The 20,248-nt window shown below is 38.6% G+C and overlaps 11 protein-coding genes across 11 annotated transcripts; 5 read left to right on the forward strand and 6 right to left on the reverse strand.

The window, feature by feature from the left end:
* On the reverse strand, positions 1–467 carry KL928_001978 (uncharacterized protein; the record flags this gene model as incomplete). Its single annotated transcript, XM_043202402.1, has 1 exon — positions 368–467. A coding segment is annotated over one exon (100 nt), but the record flags the coding sequence as incomplete, so codon positions are not given.
* Positions 468–6,653: 6,186 nt separating this feature from the next.
* Positions 6,654–7,799, forward strand: KL928_001979 (uncharacterized protein; the record flags this gene model as incomplete). The annotated part of the gene is made up of 1 exon (XM_043202403.1): positions 6,654–7,799. One exon carries the CDS (start codon positions 6,654–6,656, stop codon positions 7,797–7,799), a length of 1,146 nt encoding a protein of 381 aa, XP_043060184.1.
* A 104-nt stretch (positions 7,800–7,903) lies between these two features.
* Positions 7,904–9,697, reverse strand: KL928_001980 (uncharacterized protein; the record flags this gene model as incomplete). The annotated part of the gene is made up of 1 exon (XM_043202405.1): positions 7,904–9,697. One exon carries the CDS (start codon positions 9,695–9,697, stop codon positions 7,904–7,906), a length of 1,794 nt encoding a protein of 597 aa, XP_043060185.1.
* Positions 9,698–10,048: 351 nt separating this feature from the next.
* KL928_001981 (uncharacterized protein) lies at positions 10,049–11,314 on the forward strand (the record flags this gene model as incomplete). The annotated part of the gene is made up of 1 exon (XM_043202406.1): positions 10,049–11,314. The coding sequence occupies one exon, from the start codon at positions 10,049–10,051 to the stop codon at positions 11,312–11,314; it is 1,266 nt and encodes a 421-aa protein (XP_043060186.1).
* Positions 11,315–11,340: 26 nt separating this feature from the next.
* KL928_001982 (uncharacterized protein) lies at positions 11,341–12,015 on the reverse strand (the record flags this gene model as incomplete). The annotated part of the gene is made up of 1 exon (XM_043202407.1): positions 11,341–12,015. One exon carries the CDS (start codon positions 12,013–12,015, stop codon positions 11,341–11,343), a length of 675 nt encoding a protein of 224 aa, XP_043060187.1.
* A 392-nt stretch (positions 12,016–12,407) lies between these two features.
* Positions 12,408–12,791, reverse strand: KL928_001983 (uncharacterized protein; the record flags this gene model as incomplete). Its single annotated transcript, XM_043202408.1, has 1 exon — positions 12,408–12,791. One exon carries the CDS (start codon positions 12,789–12,791, stop codon positions 12,408–12,410), a length of 384 nt encoding a protein of 127 aa, XP_043060188.1.
* Positions 12,792–13,314: 523 nt separating this feature from the next.
* KL928_001984 (uncharacterized protein) lies at positions 13,315–14,043 on the reverse strand (the record flags this gene model as incomplete). Its single annotated transcript, XM_043202409.1, has 1 exon — positions 13,315–14,043. One exon carries the CDS (start codon positions 14,041–14,043, stop codon positions 13,315–13,317), a length of 729 nt encoding a protein of 242 aa, XP_043060189.1.
* A 92-nt stretch (positions 14,044–14,135) lies between these two features.
* KL928_001985 (uncharacterized protein) lies at positions 14,136–14,570 on the forward strand (the record flags this gene model as incomplete). The annotated part of the gene is made up of 1 exon (XM_043202410.1): positions 14,136–14,570. The coding sequence occupies one exon, from the start codon at positions 14,136–14,138 to the stop codon at positions 14,568–14,570; it is 435 nt and encodes a 144-aa protein (XP_043060190.1).
* Positions 14,571–15,215: 645 nt separating this feature from the next.
* On the forward strand, positions 15,216–17,696 carry KL928_001986 (uncharacterized protein; the record flags this gene model as incomplete). Its single annotated transcript, XM_043202411.1, has 1 exon — positions 15,216–17,696. One exon carries the CDS (start codon positions 15,216–15,218, stop codon positions 17,694–17,696), a length of 2,481 nt encoding a protein of 826 aa, XP_043060191.1.
* A 30-nt stretch (positions 17,697–17,726) lies between these two features.
* Positions 17,727–18,737, reverse strand: KL928_001987 (uncharacterized protein; the record flags this gene model as incomplete). Its single annotated transcript, XM_043202412.1, has 1 exon — positions 17,727–18,737. The coding sequence occupies one exon, from the start codon at positions 18,735–18,737 to the stop codon at positions 17,727–17,729; it is 1,011 nt and encodes a 336-aa protein (XP_043060192.1).
* Positions 18,738–18,983: 246 nt separating this feature from the next.
* Positions 18,984–20,231, forward strand: KL928_001988 (uncharacterized protein; the record flags this gene model as incomplete). Its single annotated transcript, XM_043202413.1, has 1 exon — positions 18,984–20,231. One exon carries the CDS (start codon positions 18,984–18,986, stop codon positions 20,229–20,231), a length of 1,248 nt encoding a protein of 415 aa, XP_043060193.1.
* Between the last annotated feature and the right edge of the window lie 17 nt (positions 20,232–20,248).

Genomic DNA, 20,248 nt, shown 5'->3' on the forward strand with positions numbered 1-20,248 from the left:
ACTTTGTTTTGATAAGTGTAATGTCTACAGTCATTCTTCCTTCAATATTGTGACTATGTATCAGATAGTTAATATCTTTGGTATACCTTAGTCCCTCACTTATAAGTGGGATATGACACACCCTTATATATTATTTGGTTAGTTTCACATGCAATTCTCAACAAGACCCACAAACCTTCATATCAGGATAAGTCACACAGCGATGACATAATCTATAACTATCATATTTCAACAAGACCCACAAACCTTCATATCAGGATAAGCCGCACAGCCATGATATAATCTATGACTATCTTATCTCAACATTAACTTCACTAGATTTGAAAGTATCGCTGCTTTTCACTTGACGCGTTCCCCAAAGCCATACCATAACACGGGACCTTAAATCTGGTACCAAATGATCTACGGGCTGGGATGGTAGAGTAGAGTGCCTGATAATCCTGTTGACACTCATAGTAGTAAGTCATAGATCCGATGTGAATCCATGTCAACTTCAATGAACCTTTTGAACTAGCTTTCCTTTATACTTTTCACCTCATTGCATGACTACGATGTCTGCATGTACTAAACATTGAACTTTTTCGGCGAACAGTTCATTGCTTGAATAATTTGATATCACTTTATTCGATTTTTCAATTGGTTGAGTGAGGCTTGCTGATAGCAGTAGAGATACAAAACAAAGGCTAACGAAATGCTTTGTTTAATAATATCAGATATAAGAGTATTTGGAGACCAAATTGAAATATCAGGTACATGAGCTCTGAATCACGATATATTAGTGATAGCTGTGCTAGCTAATCCATAAAATCTGAGAGACTAGCTGTTGGAGTGCTTCTGCTCGACCGAATGATTAACTGCTAAAATGCTCTCTCGTAACAACTCAATCCTATTTGGGGGAATATTGAGATGATTATTTTCTAAATGGGGTCATGAAATACCTTTACTTTATACAATGTGTGCTCCTTATTACAGAGCCTAATCGAACAAGGAAAACTGAAAAATTAAGACTCGGAAAATGTGCTTGATGTTGCCCAAGCGAGCAAAGGTTGAGGGGTTTGTAGTTATTGCATTGGTGCTGGCTACCATTAGAATTTGTACATCTCTATACAATCAGACTCGTCAAAATTTTGACACCTAAAGAACTCAAAACCAAATAAACCAGGATGCTCCACTGAAATTGTAATCGGCTATCTATTTAATCCTGCAAGTGTTTTTGGTTTTGGGCTTTAACGAGATAGAATACTCTTCTGATTATTGCTGACGGAATATTTCTCTACGTGTTTTGAGAATAATTATGGGGTGATCATTTTGACTACATGACTGATTGATTCACTAATCGTTCAGTTAACAGCTTAATTAATATGAGTCTGCCCATGAAATTTCTATCCAATGGTTCAAATTCTTGCTGTCAATGATTCTTAGATAAGATCGTTCAGAAATCTTTCCCTCAATATGTGTCTTAACCATAGAAGACGAACCATGAATCTACATTTCATTCGGAGCCGCATACCTCTCAACTGTGAATAGGATGCGTGACTGCATAATCACACGATCGTAGACCATATTCAGCTTGTATGACGTTTCTCTCAAGTGTCCGGTGACAATCTAGATCCTAGATCGCTTTCCATTTCAATCTATTCGTAGGTTGAGCAGAGAAGCATCTTTTGTGCGAAACTTCAGAATCTATCTCAACCAAGCAGGTAATGGTAGGTAAGGAATCAAAAATCACTCAAAACCTTTTTCCAGAGGCATCCACTTACGTTAAATTCTACCAGTTTGTATATATTCTAGCTCTGGAAACGTGCAACTGTTGGATATATCCATATAATGATAGATGGATTTAAACCAGGCGCCTTAAAACTAGAGAAAAAAACTTTCAATAACTCGGACACGGTATATCTGGTTGCCATTCCAGACATGTATTATCATAGGGAAAGTATTCAACAATACCGTCTAATTTCAACAGATTTATACTATATATTGTACCAGCCAGTATATGAATTTTGCAGTTTGGCTTATAATCCGGATACTTGAAAGCTTGAATGGCTTACCCGCTTTGATGGTTTGCTTAATCTTTATTGAACAGCCAGCAAGTATTTTTAGGGCCGCATATTGCAAGAAGTTGATATCTGGCACGACTATACATCATGGCAAAGCTTTCAGATGATTTTTTGTCCTGATTATTACTATGATAGATTATTTGACTTTTCCAGCACTCTAGATCGAAAGAAAGTGACAGTTAATTTGAAAGCATACGATTACACAAGCGGTTTCAATCGCCCTGTCCATTCAGCCCGGTTATCTCCCTAATGGGCAAAAACCAAAACCGAGACTGTTTTTTTTAACTGTGGTGTTTTTGCATTTTGCATAGTTCCCACTCTCTATGAGCTGTTTTAAGTTTAACCAACTCTATCATAAAAGATATCACTTGCTATAAAAGCAGGCAGATTTATAATAATAAAATGTATTTCGAAAAGTTAAAGAGTACTAAGGACAAATACCACCCCTCATATTATCTATTGCTGATTGAATAAAGTCCGGGGTACGGATGCCACGTGCTCAACCTTTAGTCATTTTGAGGAATAGTCTCTCATAAGAATAAAAAAGGAGCTGTTTTGTGGGATCTTGGGATCAAGATCTTATCTTAGATTCTCGCACGACTAGCCTCAACAGGATGGAGTCAAAATATTACATTTTGTGGCAATTGGTCTATAAAATAGTTGAAACCACCATTTTAAAGGTACGTTTGATTGACTAGCAAGCCTCTTTATACTTTTCTACTTAAATCAAGGTTTTTGATGGGAAATAATTCCCTATGAGCTTACACAGTTTGCAGCTTACACGGACGGTACCCTTGATGTTTAATCTCCTTTCGTCATGTAGATCACATGTTACCTTCTCATATTCTAATCGTTGATCCATATACTTTTTGAACCAATATAAAATACAGGACGGAGACTGACTGTACCACAACACATACGAATCCCTTCTCTGTGTCTTTTCAAATTAGGTTTTGTCATCAGAAAAGTATTCCACCAATAGGCTTTTCTCATGTATAACAACTACTCAACGCAAACGGACGATCTGAACATGATCGACTTTGAACAACTCAACATCGTTTGAGATTCTGCATTCTTGTTTTTATCAAGGAAAGTAGCCAATTCCTTAATATTATTCCCTTACCAACGTACCACACAATGATCCGAGATGGATGTCTCGTGAACCGGAACTGTCAGTTATTCAAAGTCCTGGACTGCCATCCCCTAAGACATGCAGGAACTTCGAAACTTGTACAAGCATTACGAAAATATTAGGTACCAGGCATTCGGATCAGTTTATTCATGAGGTATGTGTACTCTTCTTGAAGGTATGGGCTCCAAACACACTATGTAGAGACATATAGAATACAAGTGCTAACCAGATTTTAAGACCAAAGATTACCGAAGAAAGCTAAACTCTAAGCTTCTGGAGGAGCTGAATAGAGAAATCTAAGTTGTAGTAACTGTTGACATAACCGCAATCATGTATGTGTTGGGATATGATAGTCATATATTATATCATGGCTGTGCGGCTTATCCTGATATGAAGGTTTGTTGGTCTTGTTGAGATATGCATATGAGACTAACTGAACAATATATAAAGGTGTGTCATATCCCACTTATAAGTGAGGGACTAAGGTATACCAAAGATACTAACTATCTGATACATAGTCACACTATTGAAGGAAGAACAATGACTGTAGACATTACACTTATCAAAACAAAGTTCCAACATATGAATTGAGTAAATCCTTCACCTTTGGTCGACTCTGAGGAAAATGAGCAAATACAGTTTTGCCCATTTTAGTCACTAGTACTTAACCTATAGAAGCTGCAAGTATGTGTGCTCTTCGATGTTTTGATATATCTATACCAAGTACAAAGTTTTCCCCAAAGCTTTTTCCGGGAAAGTGGTGGACTTGACAGCAGGCATTACCTTGTACATTTCACTCTTCCAAGCTTCCCTTCTGCACGATCATTAACTTGTTGCATTTCTAGCTAATAGGGTTCATGTGTACTACATCAAGCGGATGGGCCGTTCTACTTGCCAATAACTTGGATACAGCTAGACACTCTTCTTAAAAGAGTGCGGCGAAGGGGGTGGAAAACAGCATTATATTCTTTTCTTATAGAGGATAATGTTGGTTGAAAAAGTACTTCACAATCCAATTCGATTTTGTCATCTTTTGATTCTTTTGCGCTGGCTGACTCAGAAACCTTAAATTTAGCTATGAGAGAGATCGTGTGGTGATAATTGCTATTTGAGTTGCTACCATTACAAATATTTTACTTGATTGATGCAAGGCTGCAGCATCATGGAGCTTTTTGAGACTTTTAAGATATCACATAATACGGTTCACTGAAGCCTAACCTGCAAAATACATGTATGTCATGAGTCTGCAATGACGATAAGTTCACTTTTAGCCCAGTGTACTTCATTACTAGAGTGGACTTTAGAGGAAATTGGATGTAATTTCATGCTAATGTAGGCCAAAAATTAGTGGATTCTTTATACAATAATATGAATTTTGGTTGAGTTTTTTCCCACTAGCCCCCCAATGAAATATTCACATTGCATGGTAAAAAAGCTAGCTTTTTCCAAATGGGCACAAAACACTCATTTTACACCGCTTGTTATATAAGCTTTCTGTGTTGTAGCAACCTGATGGTATGGATCGTATAATGTTCTTAGATAATCATCGCATTCAAGATCCAGACGAAAGCCTCTGATTGTTACAAAAGGGGCGTTGTAATATTACCCCTCTTGAGGGGTAACTTTTTATAATCTGGAAAATAAACTTGAAAATACAGATGAGACAGGAAACTGTAATTTTCTTCTGGGATTCTTAGATTTTGCCGTCAAAATCATTTAGTTAGTCCGTCGGTAGAAATTTTAGCATCACTTGAGTCGTGTGATGACAAGATCTCGAACCTTGTTCCATAATATTTGTAGTTGAGATTGTGATGGATGGATGGTGTCTCATATCATTGCATCCCCCTTGTAACCGGATTGTATACGTAAGATGCACTATATTATCTTAAAAAGAATGCGTCCAATTTGTGGAGCTTTCTGAGCTATCAATTAGCATATGGATACAGATCGGCAGAGAATTGAGGTTTTAATCAGTATGAGTTTCAAAGTGGACACGATTGAGCTGCTTTTGTACATGATATAGGTGGTAAAGCCAGGGGATCATCAAAGTTTAATGAGTATCTAGCACGTGTGCTCTATATTCGATATAGGCTTAGATTGCAACCAAATGCACAAACTCATGTGTTCTTACCACTAATGTTGTAACATCTTGGAGCCCACTTGAGTGAAACTAAGTTAGATTTGGCCAGAAAATGCATGGTAAATAGAATGAGCGGGGGATTTTGAATTAGGATTGTGCTGGAATCTTACGCCCGTTGAGGTGTAATTGAGGCTTCAAATGGTTGTATGGTTTGATTGCACCCAAAAATTGACATGATTGAGTGGCATTGAATGTAGATTGCAGGTTCATTGTATTAGAAGCAAAATAAGAACACACAAGTTGAATACCATATAGTCATATTTTTAGCATATAGGAGCTGATTGGAATAAAAGGTGCTGAGGTTGTGCCTCAGTCGTGAAATGTCTTTGTACGTTAATGCAGCTCCTAGGCGTATTTGTACGTGAGTTAGGGTATTTTTGTAAGACAAAAACTCACATATGGTAATTAAAGTGCATTTGATACATGTTATTGAGCCGAACATTCTATTGACCGGGAGCTTTCTCATGAATTCTGCTTCGGTTATTTTGTTGGAGGCGCTAGTTTGCCCTTTGTCTTTGCAACGAACTCCGGATAATCCACCGTGGATTAAATCCATACATTCCCACTTAATTTATGAGTTCATTTCCACTGCATTCGTTGATCAAAACGAATAAGCAAGACAATTACTGGTCAATCATATCGGAGAGCCAATTAAATCATCGAGGTGAATCCCACAATGCAAGTAGGAAAAACACATGTTTACCTACCTAATCTTAATGTTTGTCAAGGTGCATCAGTAAAGGTTCAGGTCTATTCTGTGGAGCTACAATTTCTTCTCCCACAGAAAACAACAATCCCAAGATGATCTAAAATGGAAATGTTATCGAGCTAAGGTCCAAGCTCTTGTCATCACATGACTCAGATCATGATATAAATCTCACCCACGGCTGGTCAAATGTTTCCGACGGGAAAACCAGAAATCCCCAAAAAATATCAAAAGTTTTCGGCTTTACTGTATTATATAATCTATTAGTAATAATCACCTTTGAGCGCTTAGTCAAATCTGACGCTGTCAACTAGTTACTGTGACAAAAATAATATTGTCATATATTTAATTCAGACTTGTCTTTAAGTTGATACTATCGCTCAAAACCTCTTGAAACATACGTATAAATTGTTACTACTTGGCTCCATCAAGATCTTGCTATAAGCGCTATAATAGGAACACTCACATTAGATAGATAGAGAAATCTCTTGTCTTGAATTCCTGATCAAGCACTTACAAAAGTGTTAGGGCGTATTGAGAGTTTGATTACTTAAAGGTACTCAATCATTGGAAAGACAGTTGGGGTGAGCGGTATAGATCTACAAAATTCAAGACATGGCATTTCTTTTTAAACGGAATCCCAAGAGCCCAGCTGAACTGGTTAGGGCAATGAATGACCAGCTTACTAAGTTGGAAACGGTAAATGATGGGAAGAAAGCACAGGATGAGATAACAAGATACCTGATGTCAATCAAAGGTATATTGACTGGGAGAGGGGACGAGTCAAATGGCGTTTTATCAGACTCACAACCAGATCAAATTGCCCAGCTAGCACACGAGGTTTACAGTACGGATTGCTTGTTTCTCTTAATTCAAAATTTGCCCTCAATCGAGTTTGACGCGCGCAAAATTGTGAGTCTGTTATTTACATCGCTTTTGAAACGGAAAATCGTCAACAGGTCTCCTACAGTTGACCATCTACTACAAAGACCTCAAATATTAATTTTGTTAATGAAAGGACCAGAAAATCCAGAGATTTCAATCAACACCGGGCATATGCTGCGCGAGGCAATCAAGTATGAGCAAATTGCAAAATACCTCATCTTCAAACCCATTTTCTGGAATTATTTTGATTATTGTGAATATGGCTCATTCGAAACATCAACGGAGGCATTCCTAACTTTAAACGACTTTTTGACTACCCACAAGCTGGTTGCAAGTGAATTCTTCAACTCCCATATAAACAAATTTATCGACAGAATCAACAGGTTAATAGTGTCCCCAAACTATGTCACAAAAAGACAATCAGTGAAATTGCTCGCCCAGCTCATTTTAGATAAGCCTAACTATAACCTTATGACAACTTATGTGAACTCGCCGCATAATCTAAAGCTGATCATGATCCTTCTTGGTGACAAATCTAAAAACATACAGTTTGAATCATTTAATGTATTTAAGATATTCATCGCCAACCCAAGAAAATCAAGAAGCATAATAGAAATATTGACCAAAAACCGCGAGCGCCTTTTGCAATTTCTTAGGACCTTTGCAAATGATAGGAAGGAAGATGAACTTTTTACAGTGGAGCGCAACTTTGTCATTGAACAAATTGAATGCTTGCCGAAATTGGTTCAGTTGCAGAACGTGAACGCGAAGGGCGCGGAAACAGATATACATGGAGGCATCAAAGGGCTGCAGAATACGCCATCGTTACCAAATGACGGAAGCCCCGATTCAAAATACAGCTATAAAGAAACTTAACAACATCTTGTCCGGAGGTTTCCTCAATATGATGAGATCATCATTGCCTGCTGATTACAACAACTGATGTCAACGTTGAATTTTGCGTGAGGATTATGAAGTATTCAGCTTTGAGCCTCAAAGTGAAAAATTTCGTTCTTATAATATTTTTCACCTTGTAGTGTTGAATCAACACACAGAACACCGTCTTTAGTCAATGCGTTCAAGACAGATTGAAGTAAAAGCAAATTGGTCTGTAAAGAACACATGCCCTGAAACTCCAGAGCAGAATAGCCTTCAAACTTGACAGACTCTAGAACATCTAAAACTGACCTCGAAATGGACTTTGCATTCATCGTGGAGGAGCAGATAGCATAGAGTGAGCGAGCTTTTTCTGGTATCTCCCTAGCTGTTCCTCTCTCTATCTTTTGAAGAGACTGTAACTTTAACTCAATGAGTTGCAAATCAGGATTTAATCGTTCAAGCGAAATTATTGCCAGAAGGAAATTGCGAGGAGATATTGAATAAAATCCTTTTCTTTTATTGAAGAGACAGTAGAGATCAAGCGCCGTGATTAAACCGTTCTTGTCTCCAATTATATTCTCTTCAATGATAAAGTCATACAGTTGTCGAGAAAGCTCTTCCACGTAAAGAGAAGATCCAGCTTCTGCACCACCAGTTTGCTTAAGCAAGTTGAGTGACTCGACAGTATAGAAATCATTAGCTTCATTAATACTTTCACGGTCATTGAGTAGGTTTCCGAGTAGCTTCAATGAATTTCTGGATCGCGAGAGAAGCTCGACTGCTTGACCGACTTCTTCATCTAATATTTTACTACTCATCAGCATTCGCCTATAGTCGTCTCCAATCTTTGCCAAATCCTTGCTTTTATCCATCAAGTTTTGTAGGTCTCTAAGCGAGCTATTGAGAAACGTGGAAACTTCAGTATTCCTTAAAGAAGTCAACGTTTCCAGCCCATGAATACCAGCTCGTTTTTCAGTGGAGTCAAAATTTAGCTTTGAATTCACGTTTGATGGTATCGATTGAATATCGGCGTCAGTTGCTGAGAAATTTCGTGCTACCCTCAAAGCACCAGCATTGACTTGAAGTTTTGAATCTGCACGTAACCATTTGGCTTGTCCGAGAGCAAACTTTAGCTTGTCATAGAAAATTCGAGCGCCTCCATCTCTGAAGCTTAACTTGAAACAAAATCGGTCTGTAGCATCGGTTTTGACCGACATGCAAAAAACAGGTTTCGAGCTCAATGATATCTCATTTGATAAATCATCTTTTAGTGAATTTGGCTTCTTACCTTCATGCAATTTCAACTTATTGGCGGCATTGTTTGTGCGGTTCACTGAATTGGGTATGATATTCGTATCACCCTTGTTTGTTTTCGATCGAGATATAATTTGCTTTTCAACTTTAAGCTTATTAAGCTCGTCGACGTTGGCGCTGACTCCGCAAACCTCACATTTTGGAACATTAAACCTAGATCCCACCTTTAGATCACATTTGTTCGATTGAAAACATATGGGACAGTCCCAATTTAGAGTTTTATGAAGGGTTTCTTGTTCGAGATCTGGAGATATTTGAGTCAAGATCAAAAGAATCTTTGGACTTGATCTCATGAATCCTGCCTGAAATTGAACGTTTTCTATATAAGCCAAATTTAATGACAAGCCAATCTTCTTCTCAAGAGCCTCATTGGGTTGATAAGGAACATAGATGAGACGCAGATTTGTTAAATAGAGACGGCCGTTTTGATAGTTCTCAATTTTCGAGTTTCCTAAATACAAACCAACATTTGCTGTGAGAAACAGGCTTCTTTCTTTTGAAGAGCATACTGGCCTACCTCCGTTGGTTAGCTGTGCGTACTCCCAGAATTCCGAAGTGAATGAAAACCCTTGAATTTGCATAAATTTGAATTTTCTCGGCTATAGTAGTTAAGAACTATTAATTTGAGATATTCTTGCTCTTGTGTAAGGATGTAAAGATTAGCTTAAATAAGAAAGATAAGGTTCGTTCCTTCCTGATTGAGCATCTCATGAATGCACTGTCAGACTAGTTTTTTTTGCCGCTCTCTACGATGGAAGGACCGTAAAACATTCGTTTTCGGAATATTAGTGTCTAAAATTTTTAAAGATCATTCTTGAGAAGTTGTAACAAATAATCCTAACTGGGAAAAACATCAACACTTCAAGAATATATATGAGCAAGCTGTCATCTAACTTTTTTTTTTGACTCAGAGACTTTCTTGATATTTGCCCATGAATGACTCATTCCGATCATCAAATGTGAACAGTGCAAGACTGTATCAACCAAGCAATCAACTGGTAATTATTGTCTCCAAAGCGCAAGATTTGCCAAACAGGAAAAAGCTTGACAAGCAATCCCCTTACTGTGTTGCGCGAGTTCAGGATCAGGTTCAAAAGACAAAGATTGTACACCGAGGTGGCCAGAATCCTATATTTGACGATGAGTTGTGGTTTTCGCTCGATAACGTTGAAGAAACAACCGTGAACTTCATTATTTACCACCAATTGAAAAAAGATTCCGAGCTCGTTTGTAAAGCAGACATAGATTTCACACCTGCTCTTCGCCGATCATCCAAGGAGGGTTATGATAACTGGTTCTCTCTCAGCTATAACGGTAGGCCAGCGGGAAAGATATATCTAGAAATGACTTACTACTCCTCGTCCAAAGAAGTACCCGCTAACGTTGAACCTCTAACCAAATCATCACGAACCTATTCCTCTGTTATACCGCAAAATCTTCCTTCCACCCCACCAGCACAATCAAGACAACCATTTGACTGTGATGGCATGATTTTCAGGGAATTGAATTATGATGCTGAAGATAAAGAGGTAAAACGAACAGGCAAATTACTAAATATGAGTCAGTCATTTGGGACAGACCAAAACTCTTTACAAAGGTTAGTCAATAATGCTTGGAGATTCTCATCTGCATTCAACAAACCTGTCACTCAGGCTACCGTGATTGATTTGGAACCTTCTGCCCATCAGCCTAGAACACACCTGTTAACGCATAAACTCTTTGAGGATTCAAGTGATGAAGATGAACTCGAACCAGCGATTCACCAAAATGACGCGAAAGAAAATCAAGCCAAGGCACGCCATAATCTCAGCGATACCAAGACTTTACAAATAGGTAAGTCCTTCTTATCAAATCTGGTTTTCGGCTTTGACAAACGAGAGAATTCAGGTATAGATAACACAGAACTTGAAAGTAGTTTAAGAAACAATTCTCCTTTGTTAAATAACACGAGAAGTGCAGATACCACAGTCCTGTCCGAAGTGGACCAAGAAGATGTTGCACCCGAGCCACCATCTCATAGAGTCCCTTTAACACAAATGAATCGTCCACTTTCCTCCACTGACTTTAAAACAGCATTTCATAGCAAGGACAACGAACATCTCGGTTCCGAACATTCTTACAATCGAAAACAATACTATAATCAGAGCAAATCAGATCTTTCGTACTCACAGATCAGAAAGCTTCAAAGAAAGCGATAGCGTTGAGTCTCTGCTTCGAAGGATCGTCAAAATGCGACCTCATCGTTACCGTCCTCATCCCCATCATCAAACTCGCCATCATCGAAGTATTTCTCGGCATTATAGTCATCGTCGTCTTCCTCTTCAAACTCATCGTCCTCCTCTTCTTCCTCCTCCTCGGCCTCTATTACATCTTCGTCAAAATCCTCAACGCTATCAAATTTCTCAATAATGTGTCTCTGTTTTTCCTCCAAATTCATTGGTGAGGATATTGCTGTGATGCTGGGTTTTAGAAATGTTGTAAGGGCGAACTTGGAAGCATTTCCTCTTTCAAATTTTCGTCCGATACTAGATATTCTCAATTCTTCAGGAAAGAAAATCGAAGAATAGTAGTTCAAACTTTTATCCAGTTTTTGTATTGTATTTCTGTACCTGTCCGAGTAACGTCTAATTCCATCATCAAATGTAATTTGATTCTTAGTCTTTGCAACAGAGTTTCCATTGAAATCTGGTGATGAGAGATTGTTCGTGTAATAGTAGGAAGTGCCAATGATATCGCAGAAATGTGTGAACTTGAAGACTTCTTCCTTTTCTCTCACGGTCAAATTTCCAGATATAGGATGCGAGTATATGCAGTTCGAGGTGTCAATATAGCTTCCAGCATCTGTAAAATCCAAACCCAAAAAGGCCAGGCCTTTTCGTCTCTTTTCATTATAAGCCATCGTTGTGTGAGATTTTGAGCTTGAAATAAAAGATTAAATTTCTGCTTGCAAGAAAAACTACTTGAGTTACACTTTAAGATATCAGAGAAGCTTCTACCATGATAAAACTATACTTTTGGTCACAGTTTTTGAACAGCTCTGTTATTTAGTATCTGAAACAGTGACAACATAGAAATTGGCTTCGATTAAAGCCAGATTAAATAGTGACATACTATGATCAGTAATATATCTGATTTATAGTACTATATTAAGAAAATCTTACTTACTTCATCGCTGATGGACTTAATTTATTGAACAACAAAGGAAGCGCGAGGAAGTCAAGCACTTTGTAAGATCTTTTTATCAACCTAGCAAAGTTTTCGCCAAACTATTCAACTTGTCATGAATTCCGATCAATCTTCCAGCAACTCATTTATTTCCTCATCACTTTCTGGTCCATTCGTTTGGGAAGCCTCCAATGCCGCCTGTTCTATTTGCTTTTGGAATTGCTTCTGCTGTGCTTTGACCTTGCATCTTGTTGTTTTTCCCCAACCCCATCTTTTGTCACTACTTGCAACACCGGTAGATTCCGCCTCTATAGCATTCGGTCTCTCAACCAAAGCTTCGGCATTCCTTTTATGGTCTTCTTCAAGCTGTTTTTTGACTTGATAGTGTTTCATAAATTCCAAGTATCTTTGCCTGAAAAAGATGTAACCACCTATGATGACAACCAAACGAAGAAACTTATAAATGTCGAATTCCTGAGAGAGGCCTTCCCACAAGCCAGAGAATCCCATTTTGTGATGAAGCCTATGATAAGCTAATAACTAATTGGTACCCTTTTTACCACTATTATCCCAGTTTATTATAATTACCAATCAGCAAAATCTTATACACAAGCAAGGTCCGGCAATATTTTTGAAAAACGTTTTTTTTGTTCCCTTCGAAAACGGTAATGATTGTTCGTGGGATTGATGCCTGATAATAAATTTGCCAAATTAGTTTTGTAATAGCGCCGTAGAGATGTTCAAGAGGAACGTCCCAAGGCTTTCGGTTGATGAAAGATTGTTATTACCGCTTAAATGCTATAAAAGCTTTTATCAATTCTGGTTGGAGAGCTATATCCACATTTGAAATCAGTCGAGCGCAGTATACAGTTTAAAGTCGATTTTGGGCTAAGAGCTTGCTGGACGTAATGGTGCAAGCTACATGCGAGGCTATAGCCGTTACACCACTCCCATTCGAGATAATGGTTCACATTTACTCGCACAATTTTTTTTTTTCCGATTCGCGCGAGGTCTATTTGGTGGTAAAGATTAGTTAAATTTCATCTTCAATATTTGGAGAAGACAACATTGGGTCGAAATGTGTCAATCGGATTTTGGAGGGTTTGACAAAGCATCCATGGTTTTTTTCACAGTCAAAATATCGCTTTCCCTTTAAACTACCATCATTTTTCCCTAAAGGCAAATCCAGCCCGACACCAACCCATATGCACCTGCCATTGTCTATCTCATCAATTTTTCCAACGAATTTTATTACACCAGATTTAGATGTATTTCCATTCAAGACTTCACACGATTGCCCCACTTTGAGAAATCTGGTCTCGTTTTCGATCTCCTGAGCTGATAAAGGATTCCTCGTTTGAAAGTGGGGGTCGAATTCACCATAACAATTCTCCTTTTTCCATTTAAGTACACTCTCCCTGCGTTGTTTATATTTCTCATCTGCCATCACGTAATGTTGGCCAGTATCATCGCTGAATTCTGCTTCTAACTCTCTCAGCACTGACTTAGCGTTCGTATCATCAACATGTATTCTTGTGTGTGGTCTAATATTATATGCACTGAGAGTTTGTGATCCTACGGCTGTCATCTCTTCGCGCTCAGCGGCGTCAGCTGATTTATAGATCCAAATCTTTTGATCCAGTGTTGAAACTCCAGTGATTAACTCCAATCGCGACTTGAAGAATTCTATAGTCCAGCTCAGACAAATTCGTCGCTCCGATGAAGTAAGGTCAGAAGTTACAAAAACGTTCACAAAATCCATCTTATCTCAACTTTTTTTTCAAATATTTTTCCTTATGAATAACACCCTCCTAAAATTTTGGCTGTAGCAGACTCTTACTACAGTGTGATAAAATGCCAAAATTCAAGTGTTCGAACTCCAAGCCTCCCGAAGAGTTTTGGAAAGTTCAGCCAACCTTAGTGAAATTCGAACAGAAAATGAAGGTTGCGGAATCCATGAAATCAAGAATGGGGCGCCCTAAGTACGAGAGCTTATGGGAAATTTCCCACATTAATCATCAACGATCAAGATATATATATGACATGTTTCACAAGAAAAGAATGATTACAAGACCAACATATGATTGGCTGTTGAACCACAAATACGGAGACGCTGAGCTTATTGCTAAATGGAGAAAACAGGGTTATGAAAACTTGTGTTGCTTGCAATGCATTGAACGTTCTGACGCAAATCGTACCTGTATTTGCAGGGTTCCAAAAAGTATAGAGACACAGCAAAATCCAGCCTGCAAGTCTTGTGGATGCCAAGGATGTGCAAGCAGTGATTGAAGCATTACTGATAAACCATCGGGTCGCTACCCCCAATGGGTTATGGGCCCTGACCCATGACCCTATAGTCTATAATTCGTAGCTTGATTGAAAAAGTTAGCATCAAACAAATAATTATTCTCACGATTGAAGAATGGAGGTAGGTTACTCAACAAACAATGGAAAGCTAATCCTATGAGCCAGAGAGACCGCGACAGAAGAGAGATAAGCTAGAAGGCCCAAAAAGGGATGCGATTTTGGATCTGCATAAGTATCAAAATGAAAGACTTGTGATCACATTTTTAGGAGGAAGAAAAGTGACCGGGGTCTTGAAAGGTTTTGATCAGCTAATGAACCTTGTTTTGGATAATTGCTCTGAAACTCTCAGGGAGGAATGTGATAGTCACACATTATCAAATCACACGCGCCACTTGGGGTTGGTCGTGGTGAGAGGCCCTGTTCTGCTTACCATATCACCCTTCGGAGGCTCGGAAATAATAGAAAATCCTTATCAGGAGCAAGACAAGGTGATGCATTGAAACTCCTTAAGATATGTAGGCTCCAATAATTTTCTTGGCTGGTTGTATAATCTGTTTGTTTAAAATTGGAAAATAAATATTAATCACATCTGCTAGCTAGCTTATTTTCAGGAGGGAACAGATGGGAATGGAAGTATATGGTGAAACTGCCGAAATTGCCCAAAGATATGTGAGATGGCTGAATTACGTAGTGATCAATTTTGGTTCTCAGATAGTAATCTACGGTACGAACTTAAAGCCGGTTAAGAAATTGCTAATACCCGATACGAATCTGTATCACATGGTCGTCATTGAACGTTATTTGCTTCTTATAGTTGACATTGTTAGAGAACCCTCAACGATAGTGCTAACATGGGACAAGGAGCATATTGAGATCGCTCACTGTGGTCATGACATAAAGAAACACAAAAACCGCTTTCAAGATGGTGGGAAATCTTTATTTGATGGATATATGACAGGTTGGATGCTTGTTCATGCTCAGACAACGCTGTATCGCATATATTTGAATGCTCGCAAGATAAATTTCCAGCCCTATGCGGACGATGGAGTTTTGGAACTTGGGCCAGATTTCTTTTCACAAATTCAAAGAAACGTACTACTCATGTACGTTGTTCACCACAAGACATTATGCTTGCCTTGGGTACACCGAAAAACTGCCATTCTTGAGGAACAACTTATCACTTGCTCAAATGGATTTGATTCAAGATTTTACAAACTGTCGAGCAGCAATTCACGACTTCTAGGGCTTGCTCGTACTCATGACGGAAATATTCGAAAAATCATACCAATCGGAGAGAGACATCTTTTGATTGTCTCCAAGAAAATTAGAGTTGTCTTGAGTTCGAGTGCATGCAACAAATACGGAGCCCTTGGTTGCGATGAAGGATTAGAAATTTACTGTTCAAATGACAATATTCTCGATGTTCTATTCATACGGGAAGGTCATGCTATCATTTGTGACCAAAAGAAAGGCCTATTACTTTTGAGTTACAAAGTAAAAAAGTCTGACTTTAATTACAAACTCAAGTTTGTGGGTGAATACATCAAGGCAAGGCAGGTGCTCAAGCTTAATAATCATAAATATCTAGCGATATCGAGGTCGAACGTCATATTGTTCCAGTTTACAAAGCGATCAAGACTTGAAGTTCAAGGGATATTGAGAGAACAGTCATTTGTGCCAGTCACAAATTTGCTCACGGAATCAAAAGCTGTTAATTCTTCTTCAAAGAACTGTACCTCTATTTTTGTGGAAGCCTTTCAGGATGATACAACTCATTTGACTTCAATCAAAATGCGTAGCAAACTGAAGATTGAGCAAACCAAAATTCCTGTTCTCGCTTCTATGTGTGAAATATATCCTATAGATGTAAACCATTTATTATCACGTTGTTTGGATGGATATCTTCATGATCTAATATTGAAGGGTGATACTGTAATTTTCAAAAGTCACCCCGTCAAGATCACGGAACTGGAAAATGTCATCGGGGTCGGGGCAAATGTGATGGTCACTACTAAGTGTGCTATACAAGTTTCTACAAATAATGTTTTGAGCACCTTTATGGGCAATGCATTATCATATGAGTTTACCAGCTCCTATGGTGTTATCTTGACATCGTCAATGCTTTACATTTTCATGTTGCAACCCAATCCACATGTCATTCATAAAGTGGCTTGTAGCAGTACACATATATCAATTTATGAGTCCAGTGACAAAGATCTTAGAATTCTTTATGATGTCCATGGAATCTTGCATTATCTCAAAGTCAATTGTGCTAATATGATATATGTACGAAGTGGAACCGGTCAAGCCGATACTCAAGATCTGATGTTACTGAATAATGATATATTTGCATCTTTAACGTCTTGCGGAACTCTTTACTTCAAAAAGTTGAACACTTTTGATGACGTTTCGATGATAAAACTACATGATTCGTGCTCAAGAGTTCGACGGATAAATGACATTTCATTCGCTGCCTTTAGTCCACTGGGCACTTTTGTTTACCTCATGACGGCTAACATTGTTGAATCTCACTTTATTCAAAATACCAAAGGCACGCTTCAGTTTCAGGTGATAGGGACCTCGTTGTATCATCTTCGAAAATCAGAACTCGTGATCTCTACAATAGTCCCCAATTTCTCTTCAGAGAATGTGTTTCATCATCTTGGACCAATGTATAATACACAATTCATAACCATAGAACAATCACATTATTTGATTTACAACGATTATGAAAAAGCTCATTTATACGATTTGAGCTCTGAAGGCTCGTTCGCTTCCCTAGATATGCCCAGTATTCAAAACATGTATTTTTACGAAGGGCTTAAAATTGGTGAAAATTTAGTTGCTGATAGGTGTTTAGTATTGCTGGTTGCAGAGGTTAATGAACTATTCGACACTTCAAAGTGTACTCTGGAATTAGTGGCAGTGAGGGTCTCTCAAGATCCTTCACTTGAGAAGCTTTTTAGCGTTAAGCCAAAATACTCCAACTGGTCATGTTTGGACTGGAACCAATTGAGAGAAGTACTTGATGCAAGATCAGATCACCAACTACAAATTCAAGCAATTCCTGGCTCGTGGACAATTTGTGGGAATGGGAGGTGCTGTTAGATTTGCTTTGAGCTTTTAGAATTTTCATTGTTATTTGAGAAAGATATGTAAAGTGTTTGCCTCATTCTCATCTTTGACAGAAATTGCCTCGATAACCTTAGGTATAAGACCTGCCAAAGGAAATCTAATGGATGGAATATCTTTGACCGGGGAATAGATTGTCACAATCAAGCAATTAGACTTTTTGTTGTACATCAAGCTGAACTCATTATGAAAAGCACTTGGGACTTGGTACTTGACATGAGCGATGAATGAATCTTGAGTTTCTTCAGGGGTTAGCATCCTAAGCTGAGGAACATTTCTAAGAGCACTAATTTGAGAGTAAGCATGTACTTTCAGATTGTTAGGTAGAACTTTCAATTTTTTTGATCCTTCGGATTTAAAGTCATGAGACCTTGCATTCCAAGGTGGCCATGGTCTTGAATTGGAGTCATTATCTCGAGATTCTGGTTGATAGTCATTTGCAAATGTGTGTTGATCGTATTGACAAGTAGTGTCAGTTGCTTTTATGATCCCCCTCAATGTTGAGATCTTTGTTTGGAATGTTGATGGCTCTCCCATACATGATCGTTTTGGCAAAGCTTTGACTTGTCTGTCGATCGTTATATCATCATTGAATCGCGATTCGATCGCATCAAAGCACCATTCTATAACGATGTCTTTAAACGAGATATTGGAAAGTATCATTTGAAATGCTTTCTCATTTATAATACAGTCGATTATGAGAGATGCATTCCCGGATTTATCTTTACCATCTCTCAGGTCAGGAGAAAGCAAAATAGGTAGTTGCCATTCATCATTAGCGATGGAAAGAAAAAGAGATTTCCAATCTACAGGGTCAGATGGGCTTCCAGGTAATGGAACATTATAATTGGAACATACATTGACAAAAAGCTTGGTCCGAGCAGGTAATTCTCTGTATGGCTTAAGCAACCTGGTCTTCACAACGAATTTTGGATGGGGAATTATACTCACCAGTTGATCACTTACAGAGTCAGTGTCAGGATCGCTCAGGGGAAATTCATGGACGAGTGCGTTCATATAAATACCGTTTGTGACTTTAGAATCCAAATTTCGGTGTCAAACCAATGTATATTTGTCTATGTAATTGCCAATTTACTTTTTCAAATACTTTTGAAATATAAGCGCGGTTTTGGGAAAGCAATTCTATAGTTTCTTATCTGGTATCCTTGAGTATTTTATTCAAAGCTTTGAAGGTCAAAGCGTTGACAAGAGATAAACTGATTACAGCAAAACGCCACATACCAATAAACCCTACGCCGAAGCATGTCAACCAACCGATCATTTAAAGTCTCCAGTCAGTCCCCGAACTCCAAAATTGCCTCAACTCTGAAGACTAGAATGACGCCCGATGCTATTGAAGGAAACAAAGAACAAAAGATTGGTACAACTCCTTCCTCGCCATACTTTGGAGACAATGCAGATGGCTCCCCGCAAAGCAACAAAAGAACGGGAATCAACTTGGGACTTAGTGTGTTCGGCACAGAACTATCTGAAACGAAAAACTGCATAGAGCTTTCCTCATCCAAGCAGGAAACTTTTGAGCAAGGGCCAGTTCTGCCCAACATAACTAAGAACACGACCTTAAGGAGTCCATCAGCCACACCAACTAGATACATCGAGATAAATCAACAAGATCATGGATTGTCGCATGATCTTCGTCTTTTAGCCTCTAAAGAAATGGAGATCTTAGAGATTAATCAGCAAGTGAAAGCGCTTTCCCATCGAAAAAAGGAGCTGGAAAATGAGATTCAGGAATTGAAGATTGGTATTGAAAAAGAACTCACAACAAAGATCGGATCTGGTCAATCACTAGGGGGTAATCATGGGCTATTCGAAAAGCACGTTCCAAAATCTCCCAATAGTCTTCAAAGACGACGGCTACAGACCACAGGTGTTTCAGGTGATCCGCTTCTGAACTCAAAACCTTCAGACAAAGTAGATGACGATCTCAGGGACGACTTTGGCAGATCATGGTTTGCCAAACCTCTTACACTGTTCCAACAAATTGATTCGTTGATTTACCAAGAATTCGAGAAATTGCACCTAGGTCCATCATTTATGAGCTCCTCATGTCCTGATTCAGAGCGGAAAAATGATGAGCTTGATATTTCAGAGAGACTCTCGTGTTCGTCATCCCTTGTTAAAGGAAATCAAGAAAATGATACCTCCTCACTGAGGGACGCTGAACAATTTCAGACTGACCAAGAGTTTCATAGCTCAAATGATATAGTACACTCAGTATCCAGCAAGTTGTGGAATTTTGTAAATGAGGTGAAACAAAATCTTGCCGTGGATGAGGAATCCAAACCCTTGACCCCCATATCTTCACCGAAAAAGCTACGAACACCATCGTTTTCAAAACGTCAGTCTTACGGATTACATGCTAAACATAGACGACGAAGCTCCAATCTCCATGACAAAAGCCCGGGAACAAAAGTAATTGACCCTGACTGCTCGGATGGAGATTTACCCGAAAACATAGATACTGACGGAGTGGACTCAAAGAAATGAAAAGAGGAGTTTGAACA

This window comes from Ogataea angusta, assembly GCF_019207475.1.
Source record: "Ogataea angusta isolate 61-244 chromosome Unknown 61-244_NODE_4_length_877678_cov_91.023368, whole genome shotgun sequence".
NCBI lineage: Eukaryota > Fungi > Ascomycota > Pichiomycetes > Pichiales > Pichiaceae > Ogataea > Ogataea angusta.